General features: G+C 52.0%; 1 protein-coding gene and 1 long non-coding RNA gene across 2 annotated transcripts in view; one reads left to right on the top strand and one right to left on the bottom strand.

The window, feature by feature from the left end:
* The window catches only part of LOC133625232 (uncharacterized), a 4,165-nt gene extending 2,408 nt beyond the window's left edge, over positions 1-1,757 (top strand). The window contains exon 3 of the long non-coding RNA XR_009818532.1: positions 1,628-1,757. This is a non-coding gene — a long non-coding RNA (uncharacterized LOC133625232). The remainder of the gene's footprint in view (positions 1-1,627) is intronic.
* Positions 1-15,742, bottom strand: part of IGFBP7 (insulin like growth factor binding protein 7) — an 18,698-nt gene extending 2,956 nt beyond the window's left edge. The window contains exons 1-3 of the mRNA XM_061994206.1: positions 15,243-15,742; positions 2,921-3,030; positions 475-591 (exon numbers count right to left, since the gene is read on the bottom strand). Coding sequence (XP_061850190.1) covers positions 475-591; positions 2,921-3,030; positions 15,243-15,732 — 717 coding nt within the window. The 5' untranslated portion in view covers positions 15,733-15,742. The remainder of the gene's footprint in view (positions 1-474; positions 592-2,920; positions 3,031-15,242) is intronic.

Raw genomic sequence — 15,742 nt, 5'->3', positions numbered from 1 at the left:
ACTTAAACATAAGAAAAAACTATTTCACTGTGAGGGAGAGGGAGCCCTGGCACAGGCTGCCCAGAGGGGTTGTGGAGGTTCCTTCCTTGGAGGTCTTCAAGACCCACCTGGACATGTTCCTATGTGACCTGACCTAGGTGAACCTGCTTCTGCAGGGGGGTTGGACTAGATGATCTCTGAAGGTCCCTTCTAACCCTACCATTCTACGATTCTATGAAAGGAGATATTTAGGTCTAGCCTTCTGTGATCACAGAATGCACGCTGCTGCTGCATGCTAGACAGAGGGGGAAAACTGCAAGGGGTAGGACTGGAGCCAGCAGCCACCCTTGCCCTTCATGCCTGATACACAGAGGTCGTTTTCCTTTATGTGTCCTGTCTGTTGCCCTGTGTGATCTCTACTGTTCTGTGTCTGTGAGCTGTTTGCAGACTGCACTGCACTGTTTGTGCAGCTTCGCGCATGCACAAAGTACTTACGAGCACCCAGCCAGTCACTTCGTGTTTCTCGGGGCCCCCTCGGGTCTGGATAGCCAAGTTTTCCCGGTCCCCAGGGAGAAGCTCCATCCTCTGGACACCATACTGTCCCCGAATTATCTAAACAGAAGGACAGAAAGGGGTAAGAATTTGGGAGCTTATTTATACTAGAGCTGTTAGGACCGTACCTGCAGACAGAGGAGACCAAGGCTAGTTTTCCATGGCTGTTTTGTGCAGTGGCAGTGCTTCCTCAAGCACCAGCATTTCGCCTCCTCCTGGGTGTGCTGCAGCCCTGCCAGCCCTGCCTGTGCCTCCATGGCCGCACTGAGGCTGCCCTTCCCTCACCTCCCTTGTGACAGACAGAGCAGACAGCCTCCTGTAGTGGATGCTGCTGGGCAGTGGGTGGGGGGTGTGTGTGTGTTGGGTGTGTGGTGTGTGTGTGTGTGTCTGTGTCTCTGTGTCTGTCTCTGTATCTGTCTCTGTGTCTCTGTGTGTCTCTGTCTGTGTCTGTGTGTCTGTCTGTGTGTGTGTCTGTGTGTGTGTGTGTGTCTCTGTGTCTGTCTGTCTGTGTCTGTGTGTCTGTGTGTGTCTGTGTCTCTGTGTGTGTGTGTCTGTGTCTGTGTGTGTGTGTTCCTGAGGGGGTGTGTGTATCCCATCAAATGATGCCTGTGCTGAACAAGGAGGATTTGGCTGCCTGCAGATGCTGGTTGCCATACATCAATCCAGTTCAGCAGGCTGGATGGAGCAGCTGTCTTTTGGCTTGCAACTCAGGGAACAGCAGAAGCTGACTGTTTTCCTTGTTTGGAGAGACTCCTGTGCAGGTTTTGGCTGGGACAGAGTTAATTCTCTTCACAGTAGCTAGAACAGGGCTGCATTTTGGGTTTGTGCTGGAAACAGCATTGATATCACAGGGATATTTTCATTGCTGCTGAATAGCACTTACACAGAGTCGATGCCTTTTTTGCTCCTCAGCCCACCCCACCAGTGAGTGAGCTGGGGGTGCATAAGAAGCTGGGAGGTGACAGCTGGGACAGTTGACCCTCACTGACCAAAGGGATATCCCTGAACCATAGGATGTCATGGTCAGCAATAAAAGCCTGGGGAAAGAAGTACAAAGAGGGGGGAACATTGAGAATGATACTGTTTGTCTCCGCAGTTGACTGTTACCTGTGATGGATCCCTACTGTTCTGGAGTTGGCTGAGCACCTGCCTGCCCATGGGAAGTGGTGGATGGATTCCTTGGTTTGCTTTGATTGTGTGTATGGTCTTTGCTTTACCCATTAAACTGTCCTTATCTTAGCCCAGGAGTTTCCTCACTTTAACTCAGTTCTCTCCCTCATACTGGCAACTGGTTGTGTGAGGCTAAGTTGTCAGCTGGGGTTAAACCACAACAGCTCCCCTGCAACTTTCTTGATGATCAGGCTTTTTAGTGTGGCAATATCAGAAAACCAAGTGTCTGCCATGTTGCTCCTACAATGGACTGTCCCTGCATGACCTGTCCCCTTCCCAAGAGACCACCAACAGCCCTGTAGCTGCCTGCAGCAGCAGACCGGGCAGTCCTTTCTGGTGGGCACAGCATCCAGGAGAGAGCAATAGTGCAGTCACTCCCCAGCACTGCATATCCAAGCCCAGAGCATGGCATGCGATATGTGGTGCTCAGCCCACATTATCACCAGGTCTAGCAGTGTCTCGCCCCTGAGGAAGAGGCAGGAGAAGCCAAAGAGCACTGACAGCCAATGTAAACATGGCATCTGCTTGTAAACAAGCAGAAAATGCTGCTTCAGTCAACGTGCCTACATTGTATGCTCACCAGACAGTCTGCACTGGGACCTCTATGAATAAAGTCTGCTGTCTCAGCACACAGCAATCTCTGGGCCAATGTAGGGGTTTTGTTTTTTAGAGTTTTTTTCTCAAGCTGCTATTGTTTCAGCTTAATTTTAAGAGCTTTCCCAGGAGTCCACAAACGTGTGGCATTTGACAAGGCTACAGGGGCCACGCAGCATACGGATGGCTGAGATCCTCTTTCTGCTCAACACTGGCCTCTACCCTAAGCCAGGTGTTACCAGCACACTGCCAAACTCGTCACGCTGCTGGCTACCGGGAGAGCTGCCCCATATCGTCCCTGTGCCTGAGTGGGTGAGTTGTGTCCAGCCACCTCGGAGCTGCTGCTGTCAGCAGGGTGACAGCAGGTCAGGGGACATTCCCTGCGTGCTCTGAATAACAGGCACTACCAAGACAAACACAAGTCCTGTTCTGCCTCGGGATCAACAAGAGTTTAGGAAAAGCTATGACTAAAGGCTAAGCAAAAACAGATGTTTGGGGGTGGACAGACTGCTGCAGATGGGAGAACTCATCAAAGAGGAGGGATCTGCTCTGGCCTTTATGCTTACCAGGCAGTTTCAGCTGCCTCAGGTTTGCCATGCTCTGAGAGCTCCCAGCAGGACCCTACCTTGTTCCAGATGAGGACAGGGGTTGGGATGCCCATGACTTCACAGCTCAGGTAGATCTGTGCTCCTGTCACGTTCCAGATGTCCTTAGGAGGGGTCACGATGGAGGGTCCTGCAAAAAGGGAGAAATGCTTTTAAGCAAAGGGTGACTGCAAGCCTGTCCCCTTGCTAGCCTTTTAGGTGGGGCCAATTGCCTCTGATGGGTTTGGAGGATGAGATGAAGGAGGTTCGTGCTTGGAGCAAAGCTTGCTGGACTGTTCCCACATCACAGCACTTCCCTCTCCATAGCTACACACACATCCGACCTTATGCTGTTCAGGCTGACAGACCCTTGCCCCAGACAGAACCTCCAGTGGTGAGCAGTTCACATGCTCAGTCCAATCTACTTGCAAGACTGAGGTTAGAGGTAAGACAGTGTTTATCTTCTGTTATCTCAGGGGCTGAGCGGGACTTGAAAAACTGCTGCCTCTCCTCACTGTGCAGCCACCAAGTGCACCAGTGACACTCAGCTGGCACGGAGGGAAGGTGTCCCCAGGAGACAGGGTGGATCTCTCACTATCCCATAGCCACAAAGAGCTTGACCAGGTTTGCAGCATCCTTTTTCCCAGCATGAGTTTAATCTGCAGCAAAGCCCATGGTAGCTGGCTAGCAGGATTCAATGGTATGCTGCTCCTGTCTTACCTGTGTACAACATTCAGCCAAAGGTGGCTGTCTGGAGGGTGGCAGGGCTCTTCCCAGCAGGGATCTGGGAAGGGACTAGGTGAATGCAGAGCTCCCTTTTTCCCCAGAGAGCCCGAATCCTTGGTTAAAGCGGGAGTTGTTTCTAAAGCCAGATGGGAAAAGAGATGTTATGCAGATATGGCTAGAGATGTTTACCCCTCGGGCTGGGAAATGTTGAGACGTAACCCATATCCCAGAAAGGGAAGAATGGCCATTTCTGTTCAACCCCTCTTTAGTGGGGCTGTTTTGCAAAATGCAGCTATTCTTTCCCCACAATAGGAAGCGCAGACCGAAGAAGCACGTAGTGTTTATTTCCACTTATTGATAGCTGGAAGAACATAGCAGCTTTTCCCCTTCTACTCTGAAGATGCAGGCTGTCACAGGAAACTGAGGCTCCCATTAGGCTGCACCAGGCATTTCCCATGCAAACAAATACTCCAGACAGAGCCAGCCTAACTGAAGCCCCTGGGTATGCTGGCTCACAGACCACAGCTCTCTCAGCTCTGTAAAAGAGGGGCAAATTTGGGTCCAGATCCTCCTGGATCCTGTCCATGCAGTCTGCCCTGCAGCCCTCCTGCAGGTTTCTAGTGCATCCCACTGCAGCAGCACCTTCCAGCAGAAAGCTTTTTTGCTTCTGCGGATCTGGGGGCAGATCCACACTGGTATCACCAGGCAGAGGACATCAGTCATCCCTCAGTCTTATAAGGCCCAAGGGATGCCAAGCTGGGTCCTCATTCCTGAGCAGCTGGTGTGATCCTTCTCTTCTGAGACTTCCATGTCCAGGAGTGACTGTACACCACTTGTTAAAACCACGAGTAGAAGGAGGGAAGCTTTATGTGTAGCCCCAGGCGATGGTTAAAGCCACTCCTAATTCTCAGAATGGGCTGGTTTCCTGGCAGACATCACAACCCGGGCACTCCTCATCTGCACAGGACTGAGAAAAGGACATAAGCAGCATTTCATTGCATTGCTTACCCTGTTTGTGTTTGAGCTCCTGCATGAACTAATGGCCAGGCACTGACCACATGAGGGGTGCGCTGGAGCCACAGCACCCTTTCCCCTATGGAAAGGTACTGGAGTTATCCTCATTCTAGGTAGCCTAGAGCACATCTATACCTGCAGACTATGCCCAGCTCTGCCAGTTCAGCAACACCCCACGAGAACACCAGTCTGTTCTCCTGGGGGTGTATGTCATGGGGTACTTCGAGGTGACCCATGGGGCCTTCCATCTGCAAGCAATCTGTGGGGAGACCCCCCACAGTGCACTGCTGCCCCTCGCACTGCCTGGGCCCCGTGGCCAGCCCAAGTTATTGCCAACCCTACTCTGGGCCACCTCAGGCCAAGCACTCCACTCCCCCAGTGCGACTGTTTCCTGCTATTTTTTCTGGTGTCCCTTAAACAATAGGGACAATGGGGCACTCGGTAGCACAGGTGGGACTCGGATGTCCCCAGGCAGCTCAGCTCAGCCCATGACTGTGCCAGGGCATCTGGCAGATGTGCATCCGCACAGCTCGCTACACTGCAGCCACTGGCTCCAGCCAGGCAAAGCCCTCCAGCCAGGAAAAGCTGTCTGCCTGCAGGGTGCCCTTCCCTGGGCAGAGCACGGGCCCTGCCCCTGAGAGGCAGGGCTTCCTTTATCCTCCCCACCCCATATCACACCAGCCTCTTTATCACTCGTTGCTGGGGTTCTCCATGGGGCAGGAGAAACACAGCCGCTCCCACAATGAGCACCATCTCCCACCACAGAAAAGGAGAGATCCTGATCCTTATGCCAAAAGCCAGGTCATTTTAAGGCAATGTTATGCTCTTCCAGGATCTGTCTCAATTCTTCCTCTGGTGAGAACTGGCAGCATTCAACACACCACTAAATCCAGGGCCTCGGTCCTAGCTGCCACTGGGTTTCCCCTCTCTGTCAAGGGGCTGGGCACTCTTTGCCCATGGATGTTTGCTTGCCCTGCCAGAAGCAGGTCACAGTAGGATTTTTCTGCAGCAACTGCTGTCAGGGGAGAAGAGAGAGGGAATTCCTATCTACCTCCTGGGCAAAGAGAAATTGTTAATCTTCCCTGGAAAGGGAAGCCTGTACAGCTTCACAGCAAAGCTGCAGCTATCTTGGCACAGCAGTGACAGCACAGCAAGAGCCTGGCCCTTATGAGGCAGCCCTGAGCTCGAGCTCAGGTTGTACATTCTGATCCAACCAGGAGGAATGTAAGACTTCTGTCTTTGGCTGCAAAATTAACTGGGAGCATTCACAGGCCTCCACCTCCACCAGGCACAGCCCTGAGGCCAGGAGGGAATACACAGCCCAAGAGGTGCAACAATGTCATGGGAAGAGTCACTGTGGTCTCTTGGGATATTTGACTTAAATCCAGACTGCCTAACCTCTGGAGCTGGGCTTCTTCCTCTACTAAAAATAAATGAGAAAGGCCAAGAAGTCATAAAATTTAAAGTCAAATCACAGCAGGCCAGAGCAGTAGCTGGACTCCCACCACAGTGAGCTGACGTCCAGGAACATGGTAGCCACACTACTAGTGGCCTGTGTAGGACCCACTCAGCCTCTCTCCCACAGTCCCCCAAAGCAGCCAGAGACATACTAGAGGCAGGGAATGCCTGAGCCTTGTGGGGAGTTCAGAGGACGTGAGGACATACTCTCCTGCAAGTCACTCCTCTTGCTTCAAGGGTCCTTGTAAAGGGAGTGTGGTCACCACGTGCTCAGCAGGACTGGAAACAAGCCCACCTTGTACAGAGCAGATGACTTTATTCCTGTCAGCAAGGAACTTCCAGGCCCTCATCCTGCAGCCTGCATCTTAGAGACCTTGCTGCTCTGCCTGCAGCACTGTCCACAAAGGAGAATGTTCTTCCATCCCTTTCCTTCAGGATGGGCACTTGCGGGTTGCTGATGAAAATGGTCACCACCACGGTCACCACCATTATTGTGGGTGCAGGGACAGAGACAGGGGCACTGTGAATGTACAGGATGCTCCCTGACGCTACTTGCCCCAACTATGCAGCAGTTTCTTGGCCAAGAGGACAGCCAGAAGGCTGTTGATGGAGATCAGCTGCTCTCCACAGGCACTTGAGGCATTTCCTCCCTTCTCTGCCCATTGTTCATAAGACAAATAGCTCTCCCTGGCCCCGGAAGGGGCTTATTTACAGAGCCAGTAAACTCATTCACCCCAGGAGAGGAGCCTGAAAGCTCAGGGACTGTTTTTAGTGTAGATGACAGGGAGCTGACAACCTGCCTTATGTCAAAAGCAACAGGCGGAGAAGGGTTCCCATTGCTGCTAGGGAGTTGCTTTTCCGCAGCAGCAGCACGCGGCAGAGCCTGTGACTTCCTCGATGAGGTGATCACTTGGCATCTGTTCTCGACACCTCCCCCGCGCAGCGGGCACGTCTTCTCTGCTCAGCCACAGCAGGCTGAGACCTGGCCTCTGGATGTTCTGCCACAGCTCAGGGTTAGTGGATCCTCACCGATCTTCCACTGGCGTCCATACACACAAGTTAATCACCCCCCAGCAAATGGAGCAAGAACTTATTTTGCTAAAATCAAGGAGGCTGCAGGTACATCACTAAAGGCAAAAGTAAGCCCGCCACAAAGCCCTGTGGAGTGTGCATTGGCACTTGGATGTGTGTGGGAAGCCCCGACCACAGCCACAAGAAGCTGTGTTACTGCCCGCTGAAGTTGGCGTGGGCAGCAGCCTGGTCCCCAGCCAGCCCTCCTGAGCACTGCATCGCCTCATGAAACACAGACTGGGAATGCTCCCTGTGAGACACCAAAGCAAAGCAAAAGCTAGACATTGTTCACTCTCACGAGCAACTTAAGTCTGAAAATAGACCCACTCCGGGGTCCCAAGTTGCTGGGAAAGTATTTTCCCTGCAAAATGGCTTTATATGGAGAAGTGGAAACCTTCTGTAAGCAGCATCTACTCATTCTAGCTGGCACGGCCACAGCTGCTCCCTCTCAGATCAGTGCTCTGAGAGAAGCTGCAGCAGACGGGAAGTGCAGCAGCTTCTGGCCTCCCCCATTCCCAAAGCTGTCTGCTACTTGCTGGCAGACTTACGAGCTGACTGCTTCACTTCTTTCTGAAGGCATTTCTCCCCTTTCTTTAATCTGGCCTTGAAGAGGCTAAGGCGTTATAGAAGGAACCTCTGAGACATCCAGACCAAAGGAGATGCTGGATGTTAGAACCTGCTAACACAACAGACCCTCTGGACATAGCACAAAAATAATGGTGAGATACAGCTGAAAATGCAACACTTTGTGGCAGGAGAAAGCGGGTAGCAGGCCACTGCTGCAAGACCCCAACTTCAGCAAGACCCCAACTTCAGCAAGACCCCAACTTTAGCAGCCCAGTGACTCTGAAAAGGCTGCAAACACATTTCTGCCCGAAACCCTGGAGACATGAGACCGAGTCAGCGTGAAGCAGGACCTTGGGCCACATCTGTCTGCCACGGACCTCCTCGTGCTTCCCACCGCACCAGGCTCAGTGTGCAGCAGACCCATACAGCTAGAAATTCCACCCCTGCTATTTCACCACAGATGCTTTCACAGACGTTGTGCAGGACCTTTATATGGCTACTTCTCAGTCTTCCTTGGGATTTACATGTAGGTAGGAGAAGAGGACGACCTTGCCCTTTCTCCCTGACCAGACACACAGGATGGCTCTGCGTTGGCCATGGCGTATTTGGGATTTTTGTCTCACACCTCCCAGACAAGCTCCATCAAGAAACTTCTCTCCTCCTGGCCATAGCCTCCTCTCTTCTCGTCACACAACCTTGGTTCAGTTCTACTACCAGACCTGTCATTATGGCACATGGACGATCACGAGCTAAAGCCTGCAAAGAATGTGAAAAGCTTGTGGTGGGAGTCGGGGAAACAAGGCATGGCAGCGTTTATGCACAGAAAAGTAAAGCAGGGCTTTCAAAAGTCCAACCTGATTAGACTTGCTACGTGGTAATCTCCTATTTAGTATGGAACTCAATCAACCTTGGCCCAACAAAGGATTAGAGGCATTTTTTTTAAACACAGCATGCCTTTCCAGCAACTGAAAAAACAAATATGGGGAGGAATTTGCTGATCTGTAATCATTCCTTCCTAGGGATTTTGGATATGCTATGGTGATTGAGAATGAAGACACAGGTGAAATAGGGGATCCTCTTGGGTAGTGGAGGTGTTTGTACAGTCCCCAGCACACTGGTGCTCTCCAAGACCCTGAGCTGCCCGGTAATATATTAAACAGCTTCCCTAATAAGATTTTAGCACAATAACCATAAAAACTCAAGCTCCAATGAACCAAAACCTTTTCAAATAAGTAAATGCCTTTTAAGGAGGAATTTATGGCCTATCCTACAACAGTGGAAAAACCCAAAGTTATGGAGGAATTTTAGAAACACCAGCATAAAGCCACAGCCCTATAAACTTCCCAGCGCGCTGTGTGCTGAGAAGGCAAGCACCGTGCTGAAAAGTATCACATCCCCACACCACGCTCCATCTGAACGGGCCCTGTGGTACGAAACAAAATGTGTGACACCACCATGCACCTGCATGGCTCTGCTCTGCCACAGACTCTCTGGACACAGCACAAAAACAATGGGAAGATCGAATGCAGATGCAAACGCAACGCTTTCCTTAGCGGTAGGGAAAAGTGGGTAGCGGGCCACAGCTGAAAGACTCCCCCCCCCCCCCCCCCCGAAATCCAAACCAGGAGAATTAGGGAATCCAGTTCATTTCCAACCACAGGCAGCTAGCAAAAACTTGTCGAAATCTCCCTTTCACCAGCAAAAAAGAAAACACTCCTAAGATGTGGGTATTCGTTTCAGTCCCTTAAAATCCGGGAAAGGAAGAAGAGGAGGAAAGAACTAAAGCAATCTAAGCCACTTGTTAACTAAATAGCACAAATCCAGAAGGGTTTCTTGCAAAATGTGATTGGAGATGAGCTACAGCCTTTGGTTTCTAAAAGAGTTGGGAGCCTTTGAATTTAAGGCAGCTGTATCAGGAGAAGATGTACCAACGTCAGTAGTCTGTCATCTCTCAGTTTTTACCCCAAACCCCTGTTTCTGCTCTACTCTGTCAGCGGATTTAAAAACAAATAACAAACCACAAACCACCCTCAAAACAAAAACTTCTGGAAAAGCCTCAACAGCTGAATTCGGGTAGAATGAGACAACAGATGTGATTTACGTCTCTTGTTTTAAAATTGATCTGTGGGATCTCAGCACCTCTTTGTTTGCAGAAAAGACGTAGCTTTATGGGACACTGAGGCAAAACAGAAACACTGCTGAGATAAAATGGCAGGAGTATGGGAGGGAGATGTACTTGCCCCTGGGACTGTCAGTCTCCTCGAGAGCTTGGTAGCCACAATCCTACATCCATCAGCCCATTTTTAAGCCCTGTGGACAGCCAAGAAATCTTGCGTCTGCCTTTTCCTGAGCCTCAGAGACGGCAGGTGGTACCCTAAAAAAAAACCCCTCTCTTCTAGGTGAGATGTTATCTGGGCTTATGGCAAGCCAAAATGATACCCCTCTGTAGGGGCAGCTCAGCTCCAGTAACTGGTATCTTTTTGACGGTGAAAGAGAAATTTAGGCAAGTTTAGTGCTGGTTACAGTCAGCTTTAAAAGAAACTCCTGTTCCTGCTGTTTGTAAACTCTGCATCCTGTGGGATGGATCCTGCAAGATGCTGAGCCCTGCTCACCATAGGGAAAAGCACTGTACGTTCCTAACACTGGCAACAGACTTTCATGGAGCCCCAGGGACTCAAGCCAGGTCAGGATCAATAGGAATAAAGGAGACTGCTTGGTGAGCCAGAAAATCTACCCATCACCCAGAAAGACCCAGAGTTTCTACCGCTGGGGGTCTTTGTAGGTAGGTACAAAGCAGCACCAGCTCCCTGGAGAGTTAAATGCTTCCTCTGATGCCCATCAAGAGCTGCTTTGTGGTACGCTGCATTTAGGCAAGAACGGGCTCTTGGCTTCCACCAAGACAGAAGTGAGCAGAAAAGAGAGACAAAGCCTTAACTGACAATGGTGAAACAGCTTGGAGACTCCAGCCCTGCTGGAACAAGTACCAGGGACTTCAAACCATAAAGCCTTTGGGCTGTAATGAGGCAACTTTGGCAGTATTTCCAGCAGTCACGCTGCATCCCTCAAAGCAGGTATTTGCTGGCAGCTAACGATAAGAGAGATTCAGGGGTATTTGTCCCTTCTTGTGCTGGTTAGGCAACAAGTCTGTGCCTGGTATTTTTCAGCTCAGAGAGATCGTCATGCCAAAAATTCTGTGAGCTTTTTCATGGGGGTTGGTGCTTTGAGGTTGTTTTTCTGCCTGGCTTGAGCTGAGCCATGCAACCCTAATTCTTTATGCCAGCTGGCTTTGCATTGCACCGGGTACCACGGTCCTCCTGCCCCAGGTCCTAGTTGGCTGTGAACAGCTCAGTGTGTGCATTGCAAAACGAATTTCAGCCTAAATGAATGAAGTCTCCAGCTCTGTAAGAGGCTCTTCTGAACAGAAGTGCACAGCTGGGTGATGGCAGTGGCAACGGGCAGCTCCTCAGCTGCCATGGCAGCCTCCCCTCCTGCTCAGGGGACCACAGGAGGTGGCATCCTTGACCACCTGTACCTGCAGCCAACAGCCTTCTGCTTTGTGTCCAGGCCTGCCATGTCTGCAGGAGCTGGCAGCAGACCTGAGCTTAGCTACACATATTCACAGGCAGAGGGCAAAGGGCCCATCCATTCAGAGGCAGTGCTGGAAAGCAGCTGGAAAACTTGACAGTATCCATCTCCTGCACAGCCTTAGATATGACTGCTGCCTGCTCCCCCAGAGCAAATGTGGGCAGCTTTGCTGTGCCCTGATAATACAGCACTGAGAACAGCCAGGCTGCCTCAAGGAGCTGGGAAACAAGCAGGGTGCCTTTCTCTAGCTATTCCCAACGGTCCTGGCCACATGAAACCCACTCCAGGAAGGGCTGGCTGGATGCCTGCCTAGTGCAGGTATAGCAAGGGTTATTCAGGTTATTTCCACCCTCTCAGGCTCATCTCAATTGTATCTTCCTTCGCCCTTCAGCAGGAAGTCTTGGCTGCAACGGAAATACCTTCTAATGCGTGGCTTCCCTATTTTTGTTCAAGGAACATACGCATGAGATCCAAGAGGTCTGGGAAACAAGCAGAAAAAAGAGGATCCCAAGGACAAGGTCAAGGCAAATTATGCAGGGCCACGAACTGGCTCCTTCCTTTTGCTATTTAACAAGGAGAAACATCCAAGTTTTTCCCAGTCATTGGGCAGTATCTCTTAGCAAGCAAAAACTGCAGAGCATTGCACGGAAAACCCTGTGACAGGCACCACGATGAGTATATGGAAAGCTCAACTGCACATGCATTTCGTCAGCTTTGTCAAATACCATTTTGATGAACTTTTATTCCCTTGGAAAAATATCTACAGTGGAAACAGATGTGTGTCTCCAGGGAGCATTTTGCCCGTTAAACCTTACGTAGCCGAGTGCTTTGTTTCCAGGCAGCTTTGCATGGTGTTGCCTATGACACATCACTAGGACTGCCCCTGCCAGCAGGTACACCTCCTTCAGACCCTTTGGGAAAACACCAGGTGTGGATGGGACACAGAGGGAGACAAGGTGAGAGAGGGGGTAGGAAGTACAACCCTGGTTAACCAAGGAATTAGAGCCCAAGGCTGTTAATTGCCTGTGGCCGATCCCTGCCAGCATGTATTTTAAGGCAGAAGACGAGGAGGTGGCTGCGGTAAGGGTAAGCTTTATTCCCATCCGGCCTGAAAGGTGAGGTTTGAGCAAACAGTGGCAGGGATGAAGAAGAGGATAAACCATCAGCATTTGATCCATTTGCATCTGTCCATGTCCTGTCTCCTGCCCCAGCACCCTCAGCATACCATAGTGCTTGGGTGGGTGAGGAGGAGCATCCACTACTAAATCACTCCCCAATATGTTCCCTTCTTCCGCTTGATGCCCCATCTCTGGCTGCCGCCCTTCCCGACAATGACGGCAGAGGCCAATGGCAGCCACAGCTCTGCATTTCCTCCTCCCAAGGACCAGCTTTCAAACAGGATGTGCAAAACAAGCCCCCCCTCTCCAGCTACACTTAAAAAAAAAGAGCAATCAAACATAGCTAGGACCCACTGCTAGCATTTTATATTCTGGATTTCTTCTCTGACTTGAAAGGCTGCACACTCTTGGACCCAATGGATGCGATCCTGAGTGTCATGCAGACACCTCAGAGCCCATCTGCCATGAGCAGGAAGCCTCAGTCCCCTGACCTCCAAGGTCCTCTTTCTGTCCAAAAGCTGTCACGCAAATGGCCGATGCAGGCAGGATCCCGCTTGTCTGTGGTCTCCCTGTGTAGCATCCTACTCTAGGTAGTGCCTGAAGGAGATCACATCTGTTTGCGAAAGCAAATGGCAAAAGCCAGAACTTCCACTCTTCGACTCCCACAGGATCTAAGTTCTTTTAGAAACTCAGTAAAGGGTTATCTCCTATCTGGGAAGATACTGAAAGAGGCTCTGCCCTGTGGGGTCGATGAGGTGGCTATCCTCTCCTGCCATTCTTTCAAAATCCATGTAGAGATTACAACTCCACTCCCCTTCCCATCCAACATTCCTGACTGCCAGGAGGCCCTCGGGGCTACAGATATACTTCCAGATGTCTTCCACATGTGTGGGCTGAGTTCTTGCCTCAGCTGCAAGCCAGAGTGATGCATTTCACCAGAACGGTCTGAAGCACAAGGAAGGTGCACACACAGCCGCAGGAAACCTCAGAAGAGTCACTTGTGACACCATGGTTGAGCAACCCTTGTCCCTCCTGCTCCTTTCCCTGAGATACCGGGTCAGAGCTTTCCCAGCAGCAGGGGCCAAAAGAAGAGTGACTCCCCAGAGGGACAGAGATGGAGACATTTTGGCAGTGGCTTGGCACTACATGCTCCAACAAAGTTCTTAAACAATAGGTACCAGTCTGCAAAGGTGTCTTGCTGCACATCTGCATACCCAAAGAGGCCTTCTCCAAGGAAAGGATGTAGTTTCTGCATGGAGGGGCTGTCCTGCACTGTGGCCTTCTTCAGAGGAGCTGCTGCTGTGATGACCAGAGGACAGAGAAAGTCTCATGGGAGCTGTTTGAGGCTGGTGGGTCAGTGGCCTCCCACAGCCCTGCCCAGGAGCTCCTGTTTGCATTGACCACACCAAATGCTGTTTTCCTAGTCTGGGCCAAAGCCTCACCATGCCAAGCCAGCATCCAGTCAAGGTGGACACAGTGAAATGCAGTCAAGGGTTGGGGCAGATACTCATACTATATGAGTATCAATACCTGTTTTGCCACAAATTCCCAGGTGACTTTGGGCAAGACAAGTGAGAAGGCGGCCCTCTTCTCAAGTACACACCTGAAGCGTGACCTCAGACACCTTTCAAACACATATGCTCACTTGGCCTGGGCTGGCAGGGTCAAGAAGCAGCACACATTTTTAGGACTGCTGTGACCATCTCCCAGGTCCACTGAGCAAGAAAGGCTCTTTCCAAATGCCAGACAGAGGCATCCCACATTAGCCTCAGAGCTGAACTTCCTTCCCTCCAAGAGTTAACTCTGTCACTCATTGCTCCTGGCTAATATATAAGCCTGATGTTTTGCACAAGGTTTGTGAAAAGCTGTACAGGGCACTTAATGAGCAACATCAAACCCAGTCCTTACCCAGCCTTTTCATGATTTACTTGGAAGTTTCAGAAACAATTTTTTGCAAGACATACTTGGCCTCAGTTATGGGAAGAGAGGAGGCGGTGGAGGTTGTGACCCTCCACATACTGTGTTTATGAAAACACTCCTCCACCAAAACAGCACTGCTGCTGCAATATTGTCCTTGAGATGTTCAGTATATGGCGTGAGTGCCTCCACCCCTCCCTCCCTTCCTCCACTCCTCCCTCCGTCCTAGCAAAACTCACTCTCTGAGGCCAGGATTTCTAACAGGGGCTGCTCTGCAGAACAATTTCTTCCTTGAGCACTATTCCTAAGCAAAAGCTTGGGAAGAATCAAGCTCCTGATTGGAATGGTGCAAACGCAAACCGCTACGTGCAGCACGTAAAAGTCACTGCTGCTTTTAATTTCGAACCAAAGTAAACCGGTGAATGTTGGCTCTGAGTTTCTGTCGCTTTCACATCCGTTTAATCATTTTTTTCCCTCATCGTTGGCATCTTCCTCTGATGAACCATCCCCAGGACAGCTCAACCTTTTTTGTCCCGTGTCACAGCTATCCTACATGGCAAGCTGTGAGCAAAGTATGAAAAGCAGGGCGGTGTAGTTCCAGCACAGCGAGGAGCTAACAGAGAGCGGTGAAGTTTGCCTGCGGTTCTGGTCTAAAGCCTTACTCGGAGTTCAGGCAGCATCATCCCGCTGGGACTCTCAAGTCCATTTAAGGCGGTTTTGAAATCATCTTGACTTTACCGATAAGCACCTCGATGGGATGGAACAGCACTGGGAACACTCGTGACCCGCTGTTCCACCGCCAAGCCGGACAGCGCGGCCGGACACCCATTCGCTCGGCCGCCCGCGCTGCCTCCGCTGCCCGCCCCGGGCGCTGCGCCCCCGCCCGCCGCCGCCCGCAGCCCCGCACCTTGCTCGCAGGCTCCCTTGCTGCGCTGGCTGATGGCGGGCTCGCCGCGGCTCTGGGCGCGCAGGCTGGCGGCGCGGAGCTGGCAGCCGCTGCTGTAGGTGAGCCCATCGCTGCCGCACACCGGGTAGCGGCTCTTGCAGAGGCACACGCCGGGCGGCCCGGCGGCGGCGGCTGCGATGTGTCCCGGGGCCGACCCGCCCTTGGCCTTACGGCGCTGGCGGCTCTTCACGCACTCGAGGCCGGGGGCGCAGCGTCCCCCCGCCGCGCCGCCGCCGCCGCACGCCTCGCCCTCGCCGCGGCCGCACTGCCAGCAGCAGCCACAGCTGTCCCGCACCCGGCCCAGCGGGCAGCCCCGCGGCGGCAGCGCCGGGCACCGCGCCGCATCGCAGGGCCCGCAGCCCCCCGCCGCCGCCGCCGCCGGGGCGGGCAGCGCCAGCGCCAGCGCCGCCAGCAGCAGCGGCAGCAGCAGCAGCGACGCGGAGGGCGGCATGGCGGCACGG

Source organism: Colius striatus, chromosome 3 (assembly GCF_028858725.1).
Source record: "Colius striatus isolate bColStr4 chromosome 3, bColStr4.1.hap1, whole genome shotgun sequence".
NCBI classification, from domain to species: Eukaryota; Metazoa; Chordata; class Aves; order Coliiformes; family Coliidae; genus Colius; species Colius striatus.
This window is presented reverse-complemented; position numbering and strand designations above follow the sequence as displayed.